General features: G+C 38.9%; 1 protein-coding gene across 1 annotated transcript in view; it reads left to right on the top strand.

Moving 5' to 3' along the window:
- si:dkey-34e4.1 (carboxyl-terminal PDZ ligand of neuronal nitric oxide synthase protein) overlaps positions 1-23214 on the top strand; it is a 62097-nt gene extending 38883 nt beyond the window's left edge. The window contains exons 8-11 of the mRNA XM_053484760.1: positions 600-746; positions 8577-8742; positions 9810-10101; positions 19928-23214. Coding sequence (XP_053340735.1) covers positions 600-746; positions 8577-8742; positions 9810-10101; positions 19928-20399 — 1077 coding nt within the window. The 3' untranslated portion in view covers positions 20400-23214. The remainder of the gene's footprint in view (positions 1-599; positions 747-8576; positions 8743-9809; positions 10102-19927) is intronic.
- Positions 23215-25199: the final 1985 nt, after the last annotated feature.

Raw genomic sequence — 25199 nt, 5'->3', positions numbered from 1 at the left:
CTGGGAGCCAATACAGTGAGGATAAGAGAGGGGTGATGTGCTCGTATCTTCTGGTTTTAGTGAGGACTCTTGCTGCTGCATTCTGAACTAACTAAAGCTTTGTTCATGCACGTAATTGAACCAGTTGAACAATAATGGCGGTTATCATGTTTTGCTGTCAAACTGTTCATACATTTTACCAAGAACTTTTAATGGACAAGAAAGTCCATTGGAACAGACTCAGGAGACTTAATAAACATATCTTCACAGAATATATCCCCATGTACTTTATATTGTATATTACACATTTTTTATTCAGTGCTTTAAATAAAGATTTTTTCTTTTTCACATAGGGCCAGGTAGGTCTGGACAGTTTTTTACCTTAATAAATGAAATCGTCTAAAAACTGCATTTTGTATTTACTTTTACCACCTTGGTCCAGGATGAACGTTTCACTGTGTATTAAACTGTATATGGTATGGAAACGGCAATAAAATCCTACTTGACTTGACTCGACTTATTACATTCATGACACAAGGTGAATGACAGAATAAGTGTTGTTTCCATTCCAACTTATTCGATTTGGTGATGTTTTTTTTTTTAATAATTTTACTTTGTAGGACCTAGAGGAGATGCCACTTCGCTCTCTGTCTCCCAGCAGCCCTCGCTCTCTGTCTCTCACACCATTAGCTGACCAGCACCACCTACAGTTGTTACAGCAGCAGGTACTCCAGCAGCAACATCAAGCTCAAGTTGCTGTGGCACAGGTAAGGCATCACACACACACACACACACACACACACACACACACACACACACACTCTCTCTCTCTCTCTCTCTCACACTTTTGTCAGGAAGCGTATACCAAGATTGGTTCCCATGGGATTTTTTTATCAGGTTCTTCTTATAAAATTTACTGCTTAAAAATAAATCACACTGTTATGAAAGGGGAATAAGGTTTATTACTTCCTGGTATCTCTCTCGCTCTCTCTCTCTCTTTCTCACGCATGCATGCATACAGGGTGCATCTGTTGATTTATTACTCTAGCTAAATTTAGTTACATTTAAATTTTAATTGTATTATTAGTGGTGCTTGCGAAGCAAAGCATCACTTGTATTATCTCACAGGCTTAACTTTTTTTTTCTCTTCTTCTGTAAAAACTTTGGCGCATAACCAGCCCCATTTGTCGTAGACCCATGAAATAGGTGTCAAATCATGTGGTTTGTTCAGAAATGGGGTGCTATTCAATTCAATTAAATTTTATTTGTATAGTGCTTGTAGCAATTTTCATTGCCGCAAAGCAGCTTTACACAATCAAAATAATTATTTAAGTTTGTATGAAATGTGAATTTGTGTAAATCAGAATGGTCAGTTTGTCCCTGGTGAGCAAGCCGAGGGCGACAGTGGCAAGGAAAAACTCCCTGAGATGGTAATAGGAAGAAACCTTGAGAGGAACCAGACTCAACAGGGAACCCATGCTCATTTGGGTGAAACAGAAAGCAGTAAATTATCTGCATTTATACAGTGTGTAGGGTGGGAGGCAGTTCAGCTATAATAGCTGATGTTAATTGATGTTAATATGGAGTCCAGGTAGTTATTGAAGACCCAGGTAGACTTGTAGGAAGTTCCAGTCCTGAACTATCGAACTGTCAAGTCCCCAGAGAAACAGTTGCCAACACCAGTCGAGGCCAGAACCATCTTCTAGGTAGAGAGAATCATCCCCAGACACCAGACGCATCCCAGAGAGACACACGGGGCATCCATGTGACGAGATCTTCAGCCAGAAGTGGGGCATCAGGATGGCTCAGACAGGTCCGGAGGGCAGAGGGAGTCTGGATCACTGGCAGCTCGGGAACGACATGTGTAGCTTGACAGAGCTGGGGCCAGGGGTAGCTCAGTGGTTAAGGCATTGGACTACGGTTCGGAAGATCCCAGGTTCAAACCCCACAACCACCAAGTTGCCACTGTTGGGCCCTTGAGCGCGGCCCTTAACCCTCAATTGCTCAGATGTATAATGAGATAAAAATGTAAGTCGCTCTGGATAAGAGCGTCTGCCAAAATGCCTAAATGTAAATGTAAATGACAGAGAGAGAGAAAGAGTGAAAGGGGGAGACAGGGGATGCTATGATTTTTCTTAGGGGTGTGGGGTTAATTTACAGCCCGAAAAATCCCATAGACTTAACATTGAGATCAACTTGGTTCTAGCGCAGAGCAAAAATTTTGTAGAAATATCAAATTTATCACATTTGAAGAGGCCTAAGAGCTGTGTTAGAACATACACCGCAAGAGGGTACAAGTTGTAACCTCTGGCGCAAGAGGTTCCCAAATTTGTTCCATGACATTAAGTTGAAGGTTCTGCCCATTGGAATCAGTTGCATTCCTGCTATGGTAACTTCCAAAGGAGCTTTGATATTGAACCCATCTGTGAATCCCATTGTTGTAGAGACATAGGGGTGGGCTCATTTTACTCAGGCAACCAATCAATCTTTCAGGATCATTGTGAGGCTGTCAAGCCACACCCTAGCAACCACTTTAGAGCACCTTAGCAACTGGTCCCGTAGACTGTCATTATAAAAGGGTCAGAACCCCGAGTTTTTCCTCGGCCAGCACCACTTACATTTTCTTAAGAAACTTTACCTATCTAGTTATTATTATTAATCATTTTTATAAATAATGCTCAAATTGCCATGTATAATTATCATTATGCGGACACCTAGTTCTCACAAAGAGATAAAAATACAGGGACACACATGCACTCACAGGTGTACACGCAGACACAAAGGAAATACATTCTATTTTAAATGGCAACATTGAGAAAATATTACTCAATAAATCCACCTCAGCTTGTCGGTTCTTGTTTAGAGTAATGTTCATTGGCATTATGATCACGCTCATACATGTAGATGCACTCATGCTGTTTGCTCTCAGATTCAGATTCATTGTCTGAGATTCATCAGCACTGACCAGTTGCTCCATAATGGCCCACGGAGCTGTGCTTATTCAAATATTTATAAACTGCGCGTTACACATGTATATGCACACATTCCAAATATCATGACAAAACAAGCTTTACCCGTAACTACATGAGTCTGGTTTAGCACAAATCTGGTAATCCTGCATGTAATTTTATAGCCGCATGACAAATGCATGTATATCCTTAGGGTTTCCTTCCACAGTCTGAAGAAACATATTAAAGGTTGATTTATGTTTCCAAATTGCATGATCAGGTGTCTGAGTATGAATGCACCTGTGCCCTGAGCTCCCTGGGTGATGCTTTCCCTCCTACACACACACACACACACGCACACACACACACACACACACACACACACACACACACACACACACACACACACACACACTCGGCTCACTGCTATGGGACAGTTGGAATAAGAGTAAGAGCACCCATAAATATACATCAGACAATAGGGCTCGGGTGTGCCGGCTTAGTGATTACTCCTCCAGGTCATCTCCAAACACCTCTCTCCTGGTGTCGACATACTGAAACTATCTCCCGTCCTTCTATAGGGAAGCGTCGGTGCTCAGCCATTTTAAGATCTCTCCAGAGATGATCAATCAGATTCAAGTCTGGGCTCTGGCTGGGCCACTCAAGGACATTCACAGAGTTGTCCTAAAGCCACTCCTTTGATATCTTGGCTGTGTGCTTAGGGTGGTTGTCCTGCTGAAAGATGAACCGTCGCCCCAGTCTGAGGTAAAGAGCGCTCTGGAGCAGGTTTTCATCCAGGATGTCTCTGTACATTGCTGCAGTCATCTTTCCCTTTATCCTGACTAGTCTTCCAGTACCTGCCTCTGAAAAACATCCCCACAGCATGATGCTGCCACCATCATGCTTCACTGTAGGGATGGTATTGGCCTGGTGATGAGCGGTGCCTGGTTTCCTCCAAATGCGATGCCTGGCATTTACACCAAAGAGTTCGATCTTTGTCTCATCAGACTAGTGAATTTTGTTTCTCATGGTCTGAGAGTCCTTCAGGTACCTTTTGGCAAATTCCAGCTGCCATGTGCCTTTTACTAAGAAGTGGCTTCCGTCTGGCCACTCTACCATATAGGCCTGATTGGTGGATTGCTGCAGAGATTTGCAGAGGTTGCAGAGGTTGTCCTTCTGGAAGGTTTTCATCTCTGCACAGAGGACCTCTGGAGCACTGACAGAGTGACCATCGGGTTCTTGGTCACCTCCCTGACTAAGGCCCATCTCTCCTGATCCCTCAGTTTGAATGGCCAGCCAGCTCTAGGAAGAGTCCTGGTGGTTTTGAACTTCTTCCACTTACGAATGATGGAGGCCACTGTGCTCATTGGGACCTTCAAAGCCACAGACATTTTTCCCCAGATTTGTGCCTCGAGACAATCCTGTCTCAGAGGTCTACAGACAATTCCTTTGACTTCATGCTTGGTTTGTGCTCTGACATGAACTGTCAACTGTGGGACCTTATATAGACAGGTGTGTGCCTTTCCAAATCATGTCCAATCAACTGAATTTACCACAAGTGGACTCCAGTTAAGCTGCAGAAACATCTCAAGGATGAGTGTACAGTGTGTGTGTGTGTGTGTGTGTGTGTGTGTGTGTGTGTGTGTGTTTATATATATATATATATATATATATATATATATATATATATATATATATATATATATACATACAGTGGAACCTCAGATTGCGAGTAACGCGGTTTGCGAGTGTTCCACAAGACGAGCAAAGATTTTTTTCCTGAATTTGGACTTGCAAAACGACCAAGTCTTGGTTTACGAGTACCGAGTATCATGTTTTACCCATGCGCTTCTTGTTTTACCGCCCAGCGTCACGTGATCAAAACTGTGCCATTGGTTTTTCTCCCTCTTCGCTGTGGGTAATCGTCTCCCCTGCTGGGTCTTAGTGCGCGTCTCTTACTGATATAATCAACATCCGTGCACGCGTGTACTGTTTACAATAACACTGTGACGACCATGTGTGTGGGTGTAAAACATTTTATGTTGTGTCTGTATGTGTGTGTATAGCACCTGTGTACTGTTTATTATAACACACGTGTGTGTACGCGCGCGTAAAGCAAAAGAAAGTCTCATTAGAGAAGTTAAAGATCCATTTCCTTTTGCCTCCACGCACACACCCTTCCTTCCCTCACTTTCACACACACACACAAACACTCTCTCTCTCTCTCTCTCTCTCTCTTATGGAAACGCTCTGTCGTGATTCTTTTCAAAGGTAAAGTGCAGATTATTTGTTTTATTTTTACTTTACAGCAGTGATTCCGTTAGTATGTGCTCATGCGAGTGTTATTAGCGATGTTCCTTGTTAATTTTTTCCTATAAAACAGTCTTTCCGTTAATATGTATGTGTGTGCGTGCGTGTGTATGTGTGAAAAACTTAAATAAGAGAGGAAGAAGGGTGTGTTAAATGAGAACAGGGAGGGGAGGTCCAATTCCTTCTCTCCTCTTACTTTAGCTTCACACACATACACACACACATACACACACACACACAGCGCCTGCTCGCATAAACGGAAATATCTTTTTGTCGGGATTTATTTTTTATTTTAGGTAAAGGTAAAGTGCAGGTTAATTTGTTTTATTTTTACTTCATATTTTGTGTTAATTATTTTTTATGTATTTATTTTTTGGGCTGTGGAACTAATAATTTAAGTTTCCATTATTTCTTATGGGAATTTTTTTTTTGAGTGTTTTGAAATCTGAGCCTGTTTCCAGAATGAATTATGCTTGTAATCCAAGGTTCCACTATATAAATTCCAAAGGTCAGTGCAGACAAACAAATTAAGCCTACAGATAAATGTCAAAAAGCATTTTAATGGAAATTATGCAGAATACAGAATGAAGTTTATGAAGTATCTGCTAAAGCAGGGACATTTTAGGGTATCCATATGACATTATCCCCAAATTTAGTGGGTATATCACAAATACAGACAGCCTTAGATGAAAGAAGCAGTAGTAGAACATCAGTGTGAATTAGGTTTGTTGTTTTCCTGCAGTGGCTTGTGTGCACCAATCAGCCATAACTTTGGATTGTGATCTGGGGAATTTTGAGACCGTTATTAAATTCACATTGCGGATGGTGTTAGTGTTGTGGATGTGGTTTTTATAAAAAGGGTGTACATTGTGACCATAAGAAAGAACTCTTGCAGGTCTAGTTTTTACAGGGTATTTCTGCAGCTACTGTTAAACTAATAGTTTTAACTATTTGACTTTTTAGCAGTGCCGGGGTAAGGTTGCACAAATGTGGGACAGACATCCATCCATTTATCCATCCTCCTATTTACTATACAGCTTATCCAGTACATTGTTGGGGTAACCTACATTGGGCGCCAATCCATCAAAGTGCACACATGAACATTAGGGACAAGGTGGAAATGCAAATCAGCTTAGCCTTTGGATTGTGAGAGAATAGTGGAGTACCCGGAGGAGACCCATCAAACACGTGGAGAACGTGCAAACTCCATACACACGCGAGATTCAAAACCCCAACTCTGCAGGTGCAGAAAGGTGCAGCCACCCTGCCAATCAAATTAAATCACACTAAAGTTAAATCAAATATTATTATTTTTTAAGTTGGATCTTAAGTCAAAGAAAAGCAGCTTGCTTCAGAGAAGTGGATCCAATATAAGGAAAACCTTTATGACTTTTTCTAAAATCAGAACCAGAAAAAAGGGAGCCAGTTCTTATCTAGGTGACACCAGATTTTAAGATCATTGCTATTACTTAATAACCCAATATCCTACCACTAGGATATTAAGCATTCACTATGAACATATTAGGAGTAAGAGGTCGCATATGAGTACAATATATTATGTATGTTTACACCAGGTGTTGGTATTCAAACCCACATTATTCAAATTATGCTTGCAATCCAAGGTTTAACTGTAAATTAATTGCTTTTTATGCATCTAAAGATTAGTCATAAGTCATAAGTGTGGGACATGAATCAGTGTGACATTTTGAAGTAAAATTTGTTTTCTCGTTACTTCTCAATAATTCATTCCTTAATAAATCATTCCTTGTTTATGTGAATGATTTATGTGCTAAAAAGAAGTCTGCTATTTATAAAACTGCCCATACTGTAGGTATTTAACTAAATGTTTCACTACAAAAGCTTTTTTTATTAGATTAGGAACAATTAATGGAATTTTTAAAACAAATTGCTATAGATATTTGTGAAAATTGTGGAAATATTTCCTACCATGAAATGTGACCGCAACTGCGAATTCAACTTGGGCTATTCTCAACTCTAAGCTCCATCCCCAAACCAGTAAGAAATAAACAAATAAAACTTCTTGGTTTCCATTTCCAAGTGCTCAGTCCTTCTGTTTATCTCTTTATTTATTCCTTTTTTTTGTGTGAAGCTTCTATGAGACAATGCCCATAGTTAAAAAAGAAAAAAATTGAAATATTTTGTGTGCATCAGATTAAACTTTTGCACAGCATTTATGTCTCTTTTAGTTAACACTATAAATATGCACATACAGTATGCAGTTGTGTACAATTGTAAAAAAAAATTGCTAATTGGTTGATAGTTGTAAACTTTATTAATGTTCTAGGTATTAATAAAGAGCCTGCAACCTTTAGGTAAAAGCAGATCATTATATAGTAAGCCAACAGTTAACTTGGGTAATATAGGGCAAGGAAATTCAATGCTTCATTGGATCAAGTTCATTAGTATTTTGAAGTGATACATTTTTTACAAACAGCCAGAGTAGTGCAGATTAATATTAATAACAGATGATATGAACAAACTTTCTGGTTCTAATAGGAATACTGGGAATAATCACATACAAGAATATCCAGAAAGATAGATAGTAGCCTATCTTGAAGGTAACACAAGAACTATCTAGTTTTTCTGCAACATGAAACATTATATTTTTTAGCATATTAATAATGGTATCTAAATAACTTGTAAAAAGGAAACTGTAATCAACAATCACACAAAGGTCACTGGCTGCTGCATATGATGTAACTGAATAGGCATCTGGAAGAAGTACTTTAGTCTTGTGAGAATTTTTAAGAGGAGTGAGTTACAAAGATTCCAGTGTCTGATGCTCAACTTTGTGAATCTGGTGTTTGTTTTCAGCTGCAGGTATTTATTTAGAGAAATAGAGAGTTAGCCCGTTTCCAAGTCAGCTCCTGATACTAATTACTAATAGTTTCATCTCTTTCATGTATAGTATGTAAGGTGTTTCATACTGAATGAGGCAAAATCGATGATTTGTACTCAAAACTCTGCTCTGTGGATCTAAACCAGACTTTTTGCATCCATCTCTTTACCCAGACAGCAGATGTGTAGAGAAGGTGATTGCTTTTGGGAAATGCAAACAAAACTAATAAAGTCTAGGAGAAACCAGAGCGCAGTCCTCCCACACTGCTTAAATATGAAGGTTTATATATATATATATATATATATATATATATATATATGTGTGTGTGTGTGTGTGTGTGTGTGTGTGTGTGTGTGTGTGAGGAAATATGAGAGACAGTCTGTTTACCTAAGAGTCTGATTGGCTGATCGTTATCTGTCCAACTGTATTTAACGCTCTTTCCTCCTTTCACTCTCGCCTGATCATCTTTCTCACTGCAGGTGCAGCTGCTGAAGGATCAGATAGCGGCAGAGACGACTGCCAGGATGGAGGCTCAGGCCAGGAGTCACCAGCTGCTGCTCCAGAACCGAGACCTGCTGCAGCACATAGCGCTGCTGGTCCAGCATGTCAGGGAGATGGAGGCCAAGCTCAACGGCCATGCAAAGAGTAAGATGTCTACACACAAGTGCATACACAATCTCTCACCTTACACTAACAGGTCACGGTAACAGATGACTATTTGGTCTGCGCGTACTGTATGTGTGTGACACTGAACTGCCTTTCCAGAAACAGCAACAAAGTGAAATTTTTATTGAGATAAGCTTTAATATATGTAAATTAGGCATGACCCAGTAAAAGGTGTCCTCTAAACTAGACTTATCCAGATAAAATAACATCTCTAGACCTTGTGTCACTTTGTGCAAAACAAAGACACGCTAGGGTTACGAGCTCTTTTCATAAGAGCTACTGTAGTTGAACTCAAAGCAACAAATTAGCTATGCAGGACATTAATAAACAAAATAGTTTAATAAAAAAAATAATTACAAAAAATTTTATCAATAATCTGTAAATACTATAAATACTGTGCTTCTCTTTCTGTCCAGTTTCATTCAAAAACTAAGCTACTAAAAATTCAATATTGCACACCGCCCTCACTGCAAGTGCGCCATCTTGTGGCGTACAAGTTAACAGATACATGATTTATGCAAAAATACTATGCAAAACAAACATTTAGTCATTTAATATATTAAACAACAATAAATCATTTCTATAATGGGAAATTAGTGATTAATGACAGTCCTAAACATCATTAAAGCACACCATTATAGACACATACATGTATTGAATCAGGGACTGAGTGGTATAATGCATCAATAACAGAGTTTAACTTATACACACACACACACCAAAAAAAAGAAATCTAATTTGAGAGGACAGAGATGGAATACATAAGAGCTAGATGGAGATTAGATTAAATTACGCTCTCAGCCTTCAGCCCACATTTAAAAGTCTGCCGCATCATTTGTTTGGAATAGATGTTAGGCTTTTATGGAGTCTATATTTCAAAGATAATCCATTCCAGAGAGTTCACTAGGTCATCATCCCTGGGCCTGCTGCCAAAACCTGTGTAAGTGTGCTTCTAGGGAAGGATCATTTGTGACCATGCTTCAGTGTAAAGATTTATTTGTTTTTTAAATGACTCATAAGTAATTAATCTCCATCTCTTCAACCAGATAAAGACTGGAGAATCTTGTCATCATGTTCTCTCGCTCTCAACCTGAAAAACCACTACAGTTCAGACCAGCCCATCACCTCCACCCCAGCAGCAGAGGTCCAAGTCAACCCTACAGCACCCTATACCATGGGCTGCGCCGAGTCCTACCTCAGCCTGCTGGGAACTGGAACGTCAAATCCCGTCACAGCCAATAGCAATCCAGGGGAAGCAGGACATAAGCAGAGAACAAGCAGCACGAGCAGTGATTTCACGAAGTTCAATTCAGCAGTTGTGGATCAGCGATGTTCAGGGTTTGTATTAGCTTTTTATGTATAAACACACAGAAGCTTATACATAACCACAAATCTGAAATATATTTGACTTGGCTCAATTTTCCTCAATCTCTTTTACTTGTCAATAGACAAGTCAAGATGCTTTTCTGCTTAATCTAGACTTAAGGATGTCTAGATTAAGCAGAAAAGCTAGGATGCAAAAAGTGGTTTTCTGTAATTATTAATTTTCTGAAATACTCGAATTCAGGGTAACTCGTCATCCAAGTGTTAACAGAAGAGGATGTTTTCCTCTCTCAAACATAAAGTGCTGTTTATGTTCCTGTTGCTCAGTTGCTGATAAGAAAACATGAATATTCATGTGAAGTACAAACGGTGTGCACAGCCAGAAGCAGGAGAAAAAGCTTAATGCGTCATAAAAACAAGCTAGAGAGGCATACAGAAAATTTAAACAGAGAGAAGGAAAAAGGTGTATGTGTTTGGTTTTCCCTTAGACAAGGCATCTGATTGTTTTCCATGTTTTGGTTAAGATGCATTTATACAAACCCAATGCAGAATTAACAGCAGCTCATATAGCATGTTTCAGCAAAACACTTGAACCAGTGCATTAGAGGAGCCATTACAGGACTGGCTCTCATATACAGCACTGAGAAAAGATCGCAAATCATTTCTTACATGTTTCGAATCTCTAAACTTTTTAAAGTTGTGAAAAAAAAAAATCATTGGATATTGCGTTGTAGATGGATATTTATAAACGAAAACAAAAATAATGACATGATATAATGTATAGGAGAAGTGTTCTCCTGCTCTGTTTAACTGTTATATAATTACATATATTATGTAATAATTGTGTGTGCGTGCATGTGTGTGTGTGTATGTGTTGGAGAGTTTCATGTAACTGGTAATGGAAGTTTTTTGACCTTTTGCCGAGTTCTGAGGATTCATTACATTGCGTGTGTGTGAGTGTGCATGCGTGTGTTAGTGTGTGTGTGTGTGTGTGTTTGAGAGAGACACTGTGTGTGAGCAAGAACCTACAGTACCACCTGCTCTTGAGTTTTTCACTTTATGGGAAAAGGCAAAACACACACACCTGCCCTTTTCAAGCCTCATATCAGGGATATTTTATTACCCTAATTGGACTCCGCCCCCCCCCCCCCCCCCCCCCCAACTATCAGTACTTGACTATTGATCTATCCTTTCATTTATCCATTTATTCATCTCGAGAAATACTACTGGTATTATTATGATCTGATGCTTAAAAATTGCACCACGCAAACACACAACTTTGCACCATTGTGCATTTGTATCTAGAAGAATATTACGGTTTTATTTAAATTAGCAAGGAAATAATAAGGAGAAATTGTTACTCTTCTTAAGTCTAGATAGATAGATAGATAGATAGAGTACTTTATTAATACCAAAGGGAAATCGCATTGCTATAGCAGCCAGTTCAATAGTATCAGCAATAATATTAAATGCAGTTCCTCAGTTGACTCACGTGTCCGCTCTAGCTTTAGATTCCAGTTCTGGACTGACAGAAGCAGAATCTGATTTAATATTTTGTAGTTTAATCTGATTTGTTTCTGGGATGCGTTTCTGGGATGCGTTTCAGCTCAGCGCGTTTGTACAGAGTTATTTCAGCAAAAAGAACTACATAATGCAGTTGAACTCCAAACAGGGCAGTGGTCATGCAGCATTGTTATAAACACAGCATAAAAAAAATGATGACAAAAAATGCCAAGTACACAGCAAGCAGATGTCTCTTATAAACACGCAAAGAATTATAAACACATACGAGAGCTTCGTGAACACGCACACATTCTAGTCTCACTAACCTTCAGGGAACCTTCCACTGACATCATTAGGAATGAGTCTAGGTTGTGAAACCTAAATCTGGACCTAAATTTTAACCTCACTAACAAAGCAGACATGTGTGTATATACATATATATATATAGTTTTTTTTAAATAAGACCTAAAGACCCCGTTTTGCGAGGACCCGCTAAATGTCCTCACAAGTTAGAATCTGTCCGATATTTCTTTTCTTGGTGGAACATTTGGTCCTTTCCAAAAAATTCAATGAGCTTTTATACACATACACTCTCACAGACAGTGACCGATCTCAAAACCTGACAGTGAGTCATCGCTTACCAAGAACAGCATGAAACGTCTTCCATGTCGCACCCACACACCTCTACATTTACACACACACAACTTAATCTTGTCTTGTTTCCTGTACATTACATTTTATATAAGAACACTTTTTCCCATTTCTCTCTACATTTCCATTTCATATTTCATGTATTGTCAAAATTTTAATACAGTACATGTACATGCACAATACTCAACACACACATTGTGAAACTTTCCTTTTATCATGCATCCTTCAGTTGTTTGCTGTGCCAGTTAGTTCTCCTCCCTCCTTCCTGATTCAATCCCTTCTGAATTAGAATGTGACAGGCTTCAGTTCTGCAAGACCCCGCTTCTCACCATGTGCTTGTCCGTGTTCATGCGGGTGTGCATGTGAGTGTTCAAATTTTACCTCCCTGCACGTGTTTATGTTTTCAGGGACAGCGCTCTAGTGTTATGTTTGAATGTGTTGACATTTTTTAAAAATGACTGAGTGTGTTTTCGTGCACCTTTTTCCCTCTCTCGCCATTCAACCCCCTTCCCACATGGTTGTGTCTCACACTGTTTCTGTTCGATCACTGCAAATCCTTATTCAAGCTTTTCTTTCTGTATGTATTGACATTTCTTTTAAAGGAAAAGAAAAAAATCTTGAGTGTGCGTGGGTCTGTCTTCAAGTCCCACTTCAGTCTCGTGCTGTGTGAGCGTGCATGGTTGTGCTTGGGTTTAAAATAAAAGCGTATATATATGTGTTTGAAAGAGAAAGAGCAGCACCCCTTGTTAATCTTCATGATTTTCCTGTATAAACCGTTGGTTGTTACGATAAAAAAATTCTGTTAAATATATTATATCGGAGACATGCACAGTGATATTTGAGAAGTGAAACAAAATGTATAGGATTTACAAAAAGTGTGAAATAATTGTTTAAACTAAATTAGGCAGGTGCATAAATTTGGCCACTGTTGTCATTTTATTGGTTCCAAAACCTTTAGAACTAATTATTGGAACTCAAATTGGCTTGGTAAGCACAGTGACCCCTGATCTCCATACACAGGTGAATCCTATTATGAGAAAGAGTATTTAAGTTTAATTGTAAGTTTCCCTCCTCTTTGAATATTCTCTGGAGAGTAGCAACATGGGGGTCTCAAAACAATTCTCAAGTGACCTTAAAACAAAGATTGTTCACTATAATGGTTTACGGGAAGGATACAGAAAGCTGTCTCAGACATATCAGCTGTCTGTTTCCACAGTTGGAAACATATTGAGGAAATGGAAGACCACAGGCACAGTTCAGGTTAAGGCTCGAAGTGGCAGACCAAGAAAAATCTCAGATAAACAGAAGCGACAACTGGTGAGAACAGTCAGAGTCAACCCACAGACCAGCACCAAAGACCTACAACATGATCTTGCTGCAGACGGATTTACTGTGCATCGTTCAACTATTTGGCGCACTTTACACAAGAAGATGCTGTAAGGGGGGAGTGATGCAGAGGAAGCCTTTTCTCCGCCCACAGCACAAACAGAGCCGCTTGAGATATTCTAAATCACATTTGGACAAGCCAGCTTCATTTTGAAATAAGGTGCTGTGGACTAATGAAACTAAAATTGAGCTATTTGGGCATAACAAGGGGCGTTATGCATGGAGGAAAAAGAACACGGCATTCCAAGAAAAACACCTGCTACCTACAGTAAAACATGGTGGTGGTTCATGCAAGTTGAGGGACGCATGGATTTCACTCAATATCAGCAGATTCTGGAGACCAATGTCCAGGGATCAGTGACAAAGCTTGTCAGTTGCGCCGGGGCTGGATCTTTCAGCGAGACAATAACCCTAAACACTGCTTAAAATATACTAAGGCATACATGCAGAGGAACAAGTACAACCTTTTGAAATGGCCATCTCAGTCCCCAGACCTGAAAATAATTAAAAATCTGAGTTAAGGAGAGCTGTCCATGCTCGAGAGCCATCAAACCTGAATGAACTAGAGATGTTTTGTAAGGAGGAATGGTCCAAAATACCTTTAACCTCAATCTAGACTCTCATTGGAAGCTATAGGAAGCGTTTAGAGGCTGTTATTTCTGCAAAAGGAGGATCTACTAAATATTGAGTTAATTTCTTTTTTGTGGTGGCCAAATTTATGCACCTGCCTAATTTTGTTTAAACAATTATTGCACTCTTTCTGTAAATCCTATAAACTTTGTTTCAATTCTCAAATATTACTGTGTGTTTCCTATAAGATATATTTAACTGATTTTTTTTATCGGTACAACCAACGATTTATACAGGAAAATCATGAAGATTAACAAGGGTGCCCAAACTTACACATCCCACTGTACTGTACGCTTATGCAGATAAGTGTTTCCGTTTATGCGCGCAGGCGCTCTCTCTGTGTGTGTGTCTGTGTGTGTGTGTGTGTATGGGTCTGTCGTTATGTGTGCACGCGTGTACTTTGACACCGTCCTGGTTCACAAACACACAAACTAAGGGCGAGAGAGAGAGTGTGTAAACCGGCACAGTGTCAAATTACGCACGCGCACACACATAACGACAGGCTGAGGGAGAAAATAGATTTTTTAACCTTTTATAAAAAAAACTTAAAAATAAATCCTGACAGATAAGTGTTTCTATTTATGCGCGCAGGTGCTGTGTGTGTGTGTGTGTGTGTGTGTGTGTGTGTGTGTGTGTGTGTGTGTGTGTGTGTTTGGGCCTGTCGTTATGTGTGTGCGCGCATAATTTGAACAAACCAAACACACACACACACAAACACACACACACTTGGTACTCATAAACATAGACTTGCTCATTTTTCAAGTCCAAATTAATTAAAAATTTGTTCTTGCTTTGCAAAACACTTGCAAACCGCATTACTCGCAAACCGAGGTTTCACTGTACGCTTTACGTTTCTAAATGTACTGTATAACAGAAAGTTGTTCCAGACTTCAGAGTCCATTGGATCCCGTTTCTGAATGACATTTTATTTGGCATATAGTGCATTACATACCGTCTAGCACTAGTATGCGGGCATATCTGCTGCATATTGACTCTATTAGGAAGTAATAATCGAAGACATAAAATGTAGTTAATAAATAGCCCCAACCTTTTGTTTTTTTTTTATTGAAAGTTAACAAAAAAGAAGTCTAAACTAAAAGCCTAGCAGCACTGCTACTAACTCTCTTGTCAGGGTAATATTATAGATTTTTTTTTTTCTGTAACAGTTTAAATGTACCATTATCAATCACAGATGCTTATTATAGGAAATTGGCTGCTTGGCTAGCTTTGGACAACAAACCATATAATCTGTATCTTAAACCCATGACCTAATGTGTTCTGCCAGTTTAAAGACTCTTCAGATATGATAGTAAACTATAATATACTGACTGGCATTATATCTGTTGTGACTACATTGTAATGATTTTGTGTCATCATTTGGCATGTCTTTAAATTCATTAAACTTCTGTGAGCATTATTTAGCGCCATTTGCTCAATTGTTTATGGTCACTTTCTCCTCACGCTTGCATCCCCAGAGGAAAGAACTAGAACACAAGGACTGAAAACAAGCACAGAGTGCAAAATTAAAAGCACCTTGTCTGGGTCATCGTTATTGCCAGAATCACAGTTTGGGTTTGCACACGTGAATAAGAAAAGAGCTGTAATCATATACGAATTTATTGCGCATAACGAACAAATCCTGTCTTTTAAACCAGTATTAAATGTGCAGTAATATTTTAAGTGATTTACTCCAGTAGCCTGGCCTAAACACAAACCGTAATAAAACTCTTGCAATCTTTTACTATTTGGTCAAATATATTATACATATTGAACCTGCAGAACTCTAAGATCTCAAGCACGGAACCCAGTCAGTGCTGAATTCACATGCAGTTGAATTTTGGATACAATCTACAACCTGCTTCTTACAGACACGTTGACTCTTACAGGCATTACGAGGGCACTGTTCCTGCCTAGGTATCATCATGTTACTTAACTAAAAGAACAGGAAAGAAATGGCACTGGCTGCAATCTACCATAACAACATGAGCATTAAGGGCTTTGCTTTCCGCAGGGTAATGTCTTTTGAATACATGCCCATAAAAATCACCGGTCCATCTGGTGCTCGACTAATAGCATTGATTTATCGACGCCAAAAAATGTCCTCATGTTGTCTGAACTCTGAGTTGTTTACCCTAGCCTGTTCATTATACCCTGCTATAATCCTGCCTGGTGACTTTAACATGCACATTATTCCTGTTTGATCTGCAGTTAATAAAGTTCGAGATTTTCTTGAATGTTTTAATTTTACACTTGACACTACATTTTTCTGTACTTCTTCACAAGGTTATATCCTAGAATATATGTGTTCCACTGGCTTTGAATAGTATTTCTATCACTTTACATATTACACTTACACAACTTACACATTAATATCATCTCTTTCTTAAGTCTATGCTTAAGATTCCTTTAAGTTAGAACCTTTTTAATAGAATTTATGTCTTTCTGTAACACTAACGCTACTACTCTACTACTGTCTTTTTGGCTTCTATACGGTATTCCTTGTGGTAGTTTTATGCTTTTTTTATGCACAGGACTACTTTGTACAATATATGCTTTCCCTAGGTCAGATTAGCTTCTACCCTTAAGTAGAATTTGGTATCAGTTTGTTTTTTTATGATACCGGTGCCAAATTGATTTTGACTTTTATGACTTTTAGAATGTGTTTGAAAGTGCAGACAGCATGGGGAGTCTGCTCCAGTTCCCCACCACCAGACTACAGGGTTGTGTCCTGAACAGTCAGCTAATGTCCACAAGCTGTTAAACACTGTGCGTCCCTCTGCTTTTAAGTTCATTCCATGTGTCATTTAATGTTTCATTAGGTTTGACATGTTTTCCCCCTTTACACGCAATTGTTGAAAAAAAGAGTGATTTGTTGCGTGTCACGGCATCTGAATCTTTTTTCGTAAAATACAGCCACACGCACAGAACATATAGCTTTAGGCATTTTAATTGTGTTAGCTAGCTAATGCTACCTGCTGTCTTCAGAGCAGGTGAAATAACTGCATGCACTCGCTCATCGGATGGTCGATGAAGTCCGAATGTGAAAACAACATGGACACTCGCATTACTACAAAGATTAGTTGGATTTGTATTATTAGTGCTTTCCAACTTGTGTTCACATGCATTTTCTCAGTTGGGAAATTGAAAAAAAGGCATTTGAGTGGCATTGAAGTGAAGCACTGAAATCTGTGTTTTAATTCGGTTCTAGTATATACCGCTTACAGTATATGTTAGATATACTGGTCCCATATTAACATCAGGTTTCTGTACCCAGTCCTACACCTATGCAAATGTCACTTAGATTTGTCTCAGTACACCACAGTTCCTCCTCCCATCTGTTAAACCATAGTTTGTCTAAAACATTATAATTCTCTGTTGATATTGATGGTTTCATTGTTACAAGAGTGTTTAAATCAAACTGGGACCTTTGATTGTGCAAAATAACAGAACATCCGACTAAAAACTCCCCTTATTTCTCCATATAATCCCCTGCTACACTAAGGCACTTATCCCAGCATTTCACTAGTGGTAAGTAAAAAGTTTTGGACTTGTTTTGTGTCAGAAAGCTGGCCTCCCAGGAATTCCTTTTATATCTCAAACATGTGGAAATTACTTTGAAGGAGGATTTTTAAGAATTATATTCCCTGTACTGAATGTTCTCCGTTGCCATGGTCTCCGAGCCACCTCGGCCGTGATCGCCTTTGCTTATGGAGTTGTAGTTTCACCCCTTGTACGCCACTTCTACTGTATGTGGACATCTGAACATCACACCCATACGTGACTTCATTAACCCGTTGGTCCCTTATTTGCTGTTGCATCTAGTCTTCCAGCAAGATAATTTTGGGTTGAGGCTTCACGGATTTCTGCCCATTAGCAAAATCAGGCGCTGATGTCAAATTAGAGGGCCTGGTGCACAGCCTGCACCCCTGCTTGGTCTCTTGGTTCACTAATGTTAGTTCCATACACTGACAAAATTGGGCCAGATTCTTTGATTCTAAAAACATTTAAACTAGTGAAATCCATTACCAGGGAATGCTCTTACTTCTTCTATTTAAAACCAATTGCTCCTTCTTTCTTCTACCTCAAAGCGAGATTGCTGTCCCAAGACACATAATAAACTGTGATATTGTTTCGAAGTATGTACTTATTTTCTGGAGATGTAGAACGAAAGGTAAATAGTTTAATCTAATTTAGGTACAGGCGCTTGGAGCACTAAACTGTACCATTGTGCTAAACCCTAAACATACACATACTCACATTTTATTCGTTTATATATATATATATATATTTTTTTTTTTATCACGGGACATTTAGAGAATCTTACATTCTGTCTCCTTTTCCATAAACTGCTTCTCAACTCTGCGGGTTATAATTAAGCCTGTTGCCATTTTAGTCCCATTAACATGCAAGCTGTGCAAGTATGTGTGTGTCTTTGATGGAAAAAAAGGAGGAAAGATCAGACAATCAAAAGTCTGCAATCTGATTTGACATTATGGCTTATTTGAAGTTAACTTGCTTTTTGTGTGTGTGTGTGTCTAGGTGATGTGTTACACTCCTTATCAAAGCCACAGTGTGTAGGATTGATGCACTAAGGAGTGTGTGCTTCTTTTCTCCTGCTGTTGTAAAGCATTGCCAGGCAGTGAAAGAATGTGAAACTCTGTGATACCGGGCCAGACAGAGAGACACACCATCAGTCATATTCCTGAACATCCAGGACCGACTTTCTCCCTTTCCATCTTTATTGCCTTTCTCCTCCCCTCCTCCCTCAGCATGTCTGCTTCTTCTTTTTTTCTCTCTCTCTCTCTACATCTCTCCCTGTCTGTCTGCCCTCCCCTTGGGAAGCAGTTAGATTGGTCTGTGATGTGTATACAGTAATGCATCTCTCCACACACATCTCTCTATATGTTAGAAAGGCTGATTGAAATTTTTGGCCTGGACAAAAAATTTTTATAGATGCTTTTAATAGCTGATTGGTGAGAGTGGCTCGATGTATGATTTATTTATTGCAATTTGTAATTCACTAACAATAGAAGATGAATGGAATGTAGAGAGAGAGAGATTGAGGGAGAGATGGAAAGATCCTTTTTAAAAGGGGGGTTGCTGTTTATGACACTCGTCTGGCTTGCTGACTCAAGGCTTATGCTAATGGGAGAGAGGGGGAGGGGGGGTTAAATTCCAACAGCAGATGAACCATAATGAAATAAATGACTGTAAGTATCACTACAGTTACTTCAGGGTATGTTTGTAATGTTTGTATTACTGCATTGTGTATCTGCATGAATCTCATTTGGAAGTCTGTGTGTGTGTGTGTGTGTGTGTGTGTGTGTGTGTGTGTGTGTGGTGATTTTCTCATTCTGAGTAACTACAGCCAACCTTTGCTCCATTCTCTTTATTTTCCCGTCTCTTCACTCCCTCTTGCTGTTACACTGCAGGGAAGTGTGGGAAAGAGATAAGTGCATGAACACACACTCACAATAGAGCTGAGAACTAGAAGTACCTTATGCCATTTTCCCCCCTATATCCCACATACACAATACAGATCATCTAGAAATACAATTAATTATTATAATGTTTTTTCTTTTTTTTATAATCATTCCCCGCTGAGTTCAGGTTTTTTCTTTCTGTTTCCAAACTGAATTTAAAACTAATTCTGTTGCTGTTTTGCACGCAGGGTTAAAGAAATAATCCCGAAACTAGACCCGCCTCCTCCTCCTCCTGTCAGCCGAAAGCGACCGAACAGGACGGGTTCAGAAACGGCATCGAGTCTGGCCTTCAGCTCGTCCTTCCCTGACATCACACCCTGTTTTGTTTCTCCTGGAGAGTTCAGCAACGACCTCAGTGCGTCCTGTTCGCCGAGCGAAGACTCGGGCATGCGCTCTGACAACAAGCCGTCCGCAGACGATCTGTTTGAAGACCGCAACTCTGCTCTCCTTTCCACGTCCAGCACCTGCAGCAGTCTACCAGAGGACCACCCCCTGTCTGGAACCCCGCCCCGACCGGCCACTCCCAACAGCTATGAGCACACACTTCCGTTTTCATCACCGCTTAACAGAACCTGCCTTCACATCAGTCTGAGCGAAGATGAGCTTCTGGAGGATGGAATCTCTCCCACAGAAAGTCCACTTAGTGGCTCACTTAGTTAGTCATAAGGGCAGTAAAATCAGGGGTTTATAACTGGATAAAATATAGCTACTTCAGTACTGTGCAAAAGTTTTGGTGGTTTTAGTACAACATTTCTCATGGATGTAGTTTTTGTATGTTGAGTTAGACAAAAACTATTCTGAATTTCAGACAACAATATTCCCCCAAGACGGCAGGTGACGTACTGTAGTGATTAGCACTGTTGCCTTGCACCTTCAGGTTGTGGGTTCTATTCCATTCATGGAGTTAGCATGTTCTCCCCATGCTTGTTGAGTTTTCTCTGTGTACTCTGGTTTCCTCCCACAGTCCATAGAGATGCAGATTAGACTAATTGGCGTTTCCCAATAGCCCATATTGTGTGGATGACCATGAGTGAGTGAATGAGTTTTATTGGTATGCCAGACAAGAAAGCAAAACATTATATATGGAACCAAAAAATGGAAGTTGCTGTAAGTTTGCGGGCAAAAAAAGAAGCAGGTGCAGCAGCCCAATTCCTCAGAAGTACGGTGTTACTGGGTTATAAAAAAAAGCAAATTTCCTTTTAAAATTGAACAAACTGAACCAGAGACTAACTGGTCCTTAAAGCGTAATCACACAAAAAATTGACATAGTTGGCTTTTTTGTTCTACAGCATATATTTGCATGTGCCTAAGACTTTTGCACAGTACTGTATATGGCAGCAAAAGAAAACAATGGCACAGCAGCGCTCACAACTTTACAGCCGGTAACGACATCAGAGAGATCATGCATCGTTTTTGTACAAGACTGTTGACACAGAGTGAAAAACTGACTGCTGTGATTGGAGCATACTGTCCTGACAAAATCAACTTTCCTGCTCTGATGGCACATAGGTGCTGCAACTTACTGTAGATGTTGACTCCAGGTTCCCCAGCTCAATTATGACCTGTGCGGAATTGTCCAAAGCCTTCCCGTTTCCATGTAAGTTTTCTCTGGGTTCTCCAGTTTCCTCCGAAAGTGGCTTAACCTGCCCCATGATTTGAACATGTCTACATGGTGCCCTGTATTGGACCGACCTGCCGTTGTGCATGGCTCAGAGTGTTCCTGGAACAGGTTCCAGATCCGCTGAAACCCTGACCAGGATAAACCGGTTACAGAAGGCATGAATGAATGAATTTTCTGCCTTTATTATATTATTAAGGACTCACTGGGATGTATTCAAAGCTGAATGAAGCTTGTGTTGTACAGCATGTGTTGCACATTTTTTAAAATTTAATTTAAAGACCAAAATTGCGCACATCATTATCCAGATGCAACCAGCAGATTTATCCCAAGTTTAGTTCTTTCCTTTTTTTCAATTGCAAGTGGAATTTCCCCAAAACACAACATTCTTTCAGGGTTTTTTTTGTTTGTTTGTTTTAAGAAAAATCTCTGCATTCAAGGGATTTACATAAATTGGATGTGAAGCCTTAAAAATCATTTTTAAGCATGTGAGTAACTCATGTCCACAATATGAAAAACTTTTCTCAGATTAGAATTTTGGACTTAATTCAAAACCCTGCCCATAATTTGCATAATTTTATACAGTGTGTGCAAATGTGCTGGAAATGAATGTACACTGGACTGCTGTGTATCAATAGAAATATTTTTTTAGAAAAATGATTAGGTTAACTTAGAACCTAGAAAGGCAAAGGTATAGAAATGAATTAATAATTTTTTTAATAGCTGCTACTTTTATTGTTAGAGTTTATACATTTCAAGTCCATGTACTACGTTTTTGCCAGATTGAAAGTAAAAATTAAACATTGCTAAAATGCTTTGAAGGTTAAATAGCAGATAAAGGAAGAATGCAGAGAAAGTAAGGAAGAGAGCGAATGGTCTAGGTCAAGATTGAAAAGTAATTCAAATGTGTATCAAATATATGTGCAGAAATATGCAAAGGACATGGAAAAAGGAACTTAATCCAGAAATCTTAATCAGAACAAATCACTACTCATTTAGCTTGGTTTAAGTAATAGAGAACCACATGAAGCGATGTGTAAGTAAAATTCTAAATCCTGTTTGTAACACTGCCATGGTATCATCATCATCATCAGCTAGAAAGCCAGACAAGATTCTTATCGCACCATTCTTCATCATAAAGAGCGACAGGGATAGACAGCCTGAAAACTGGAAGGAAAAAAGTGTAAATTGAATCTGAGGAAGCGAGACCAAGGTAAATCAGTTGTCTTGCTCTGTGGATTTCCTTGTTATATTATTGATACAGATAATAGGTGTAACAGATGAAAAAGATTAAATTATTGTTAAAAAAAAACATCTGGTTCTAACCTTGGTCTTATTTAGTCACTGAGAAGTGGTGACAATGTAGTAAATGGCTGCATAATGTGAAACAAAAATAAAAAATCACATTGCGATTCTATAGACACAAACTGCAGTATGTAACTTATGTACAATTAAGGATTCAGTCAGCAAACAGCAACTTCTGGCAGAAATAAATGGTGTTTATTAGCTGTAATAAACTACAGCATTTTTGCGATAAGATAATTGCACAGATCCATGTTGTGTTTTTAATTTTTAAGCAATTAAATGTGCAGCTCTACTGTGGATTTAAAATAACCCACTTAACGCAAGTAAACGACTTTGGAGACAGAAAACTGAAATGTTCATTAAGATATTTAGAGCATTAAGAAAAATGTTAGTTTTGTGTACAAGAAACAAAAGGAACAAAAAGGAGAGAAAGAACAATAGGAAGAGTCAGGAGGGAGTCAGTGGGAAAGGCACATTTGGAGTGTTATTGTGGAAGTTATACTGTATGTACAGCAATGCAACTGAAATAAAAGAATAAAATAAATAAACAAAAGGACGTTAAATAATAGTAGTGTTAATTCTTCTTCTTTTTTTCAAGTGGGTCATCATTACCATAAATAAGTTCTGGTGTCCAGACATCATTAAGGTTTCTGTCATAAAACTGTGTTTTCATCCATTGATTCGGCCGGCCTGTTCTTCCTGAATGATGACTTGAGTTCCTGTTGTATATCTCACACCCTGGTGCCATCTTGCAAACTCAGCTGAACTCAGGAACATTACAGCTCATTCTTTCTGTCTAAAAGCATTTTCAGTGCTACAGTTAAGCGATAATGTCTCCTCACACAAGACTTTTATAGTACCCTAAGGGTTAACCACCTAAATGTCTGTATTATTTAGTAACCCTTTCTAAACATGACTGTACTGTATGTATGAAGTCATGTCTAAAAGTCTAGACCCCCTCTTACTTCTACGAATTTTTGTGTAAAAACATAAATTTAAAAAATCATTGGATTATAGCGGGACTTCTTTTTACGCACATATGACCTCAGACAAACAGCATACACATTTTTTCACTGTAGCATTATTTATTTAACAAAAATGAAGCCAAAAAGAAAATAAAAACATGTGGGCAACAATACGTAATTTTATTTATTCAATAGCTTTAGAAGCAATAATTTGAAATAATGTTTCCTGTAATACTTTATCAGTCTGTCACATGGTAGTGAAGGAATTTCGGTGTCTTTTTCTTCAATTCATTGATATTTTTTAGCATTTTCTTGTGCAACTAAAGGTCTTGCCACAGCATTTCAATTGGGTTGATGTCTGGACCTTGACTAGGCCATTCCATAACCTTAATTCTTTTCTTTTTCAGCTGTTCTGATGTAGATTTACTGCTGTGCTTTGGATAATTTTTCTGTTGCATGACACAATTTTGATGTCCTCACATGTCCCACTTGAATATTTTGGTATAAGAGGGGGTTGTGGACAACTCAATGCCTGCAAGGTGCCCAGTTCCTGTGGCTGCAAACAAAGATCAAATCATCACCTCTCCTTTTCACCAAACATGAGGCTGGGCATTAAGGCCAAACAACTCCATTTTGGTCTTAACTTTTTATAGGCCATTGTTTAAAAAGCCTTGTGCTTTGTTTAGATGCAACTTTGCAAACCTAAGTCGTGCTTCCATTTTTTAGACAAAAGAGGCTTTCCCTTGGAAACCCTTTTAAACAAATTTGTTTGTCATGGACTTTTAAAATGCTCAGTGAGGCCTGTGAGTTCTGAGATATAGCTCTTGTTTTTTTATTATTATTATTTCTCTGTGCACTGCATGGTCTGATGTACAGTAGTATAATGTTGAACTCCAAATTATTTACAAATGGCTTTATAACTGTTTCTAGATTGATGTGCAGCAACAATCTGGACTAACGATTCTCCAGACCAGCAAACTTCCAAAACCTCTACTTTTATAGAAGTCTGCACACCTGCTGATAATCAGTTAGTTATTAAGGGTTAGAAGATTAACAGCACCTGGCTGCAACTTATTCTCTTAAAACCTGTGGAAGCAGTAAGGGGTACCTCATATTGGCCAGTTTTTTTTTTTTTTTTTGTCATAATTTTTGTTAAATAAATGATGTTGCGATGAGAAAAGTTTAATTTTATTCGTCTAAGGTTGTGTTTGATTAATTCTGAGAACTGCGATGATCAGATGATTTGCATTGTGTTTTTTCCCAAAAACCTAAAAAATTAAAAGAGGGGGTACTACTGTAACTAGCATTGGCACAAGTGACCAAAGGTTTGGCCATAGCAGCCCGGCCATAAACATTGACCCTGTGGAGCTCCTGACGAACAGTTTTGGTGGAAACAGGAGAGTTGAGGTGCACATTTAATTCTGCAGTGAGTTGGGCAGTTGTGGTTTTATGTTTTTTGGAGATAATCCTGGTTAGCACCAGACAGCTTTTTTTTGCGTCCACAGTTACTTCTGTGGGATGGTATTCGTCATTCTTGGTGGTATGCTGACATTACCGTGGATACATCACAAA

The sequence above is a fragment of the Clarias gariepinus genome, chromosome 24 (genome assembly GCF_024256425.1).
Source record: "Clarias gariepinus isolate MV-2021 ecotype Netherlands chromosome 24, CGAR_prim_01v2, whole genome shotgun sequence".
NCBI lineage: Eukaryota > Metazoa > Chordata > Actinopteri > Siluriformes > Clariidae > Clarias > Clarias gariepinus.
This window is presented reverse-complemented; position numbering and strand designations above follow the sequence as displayed.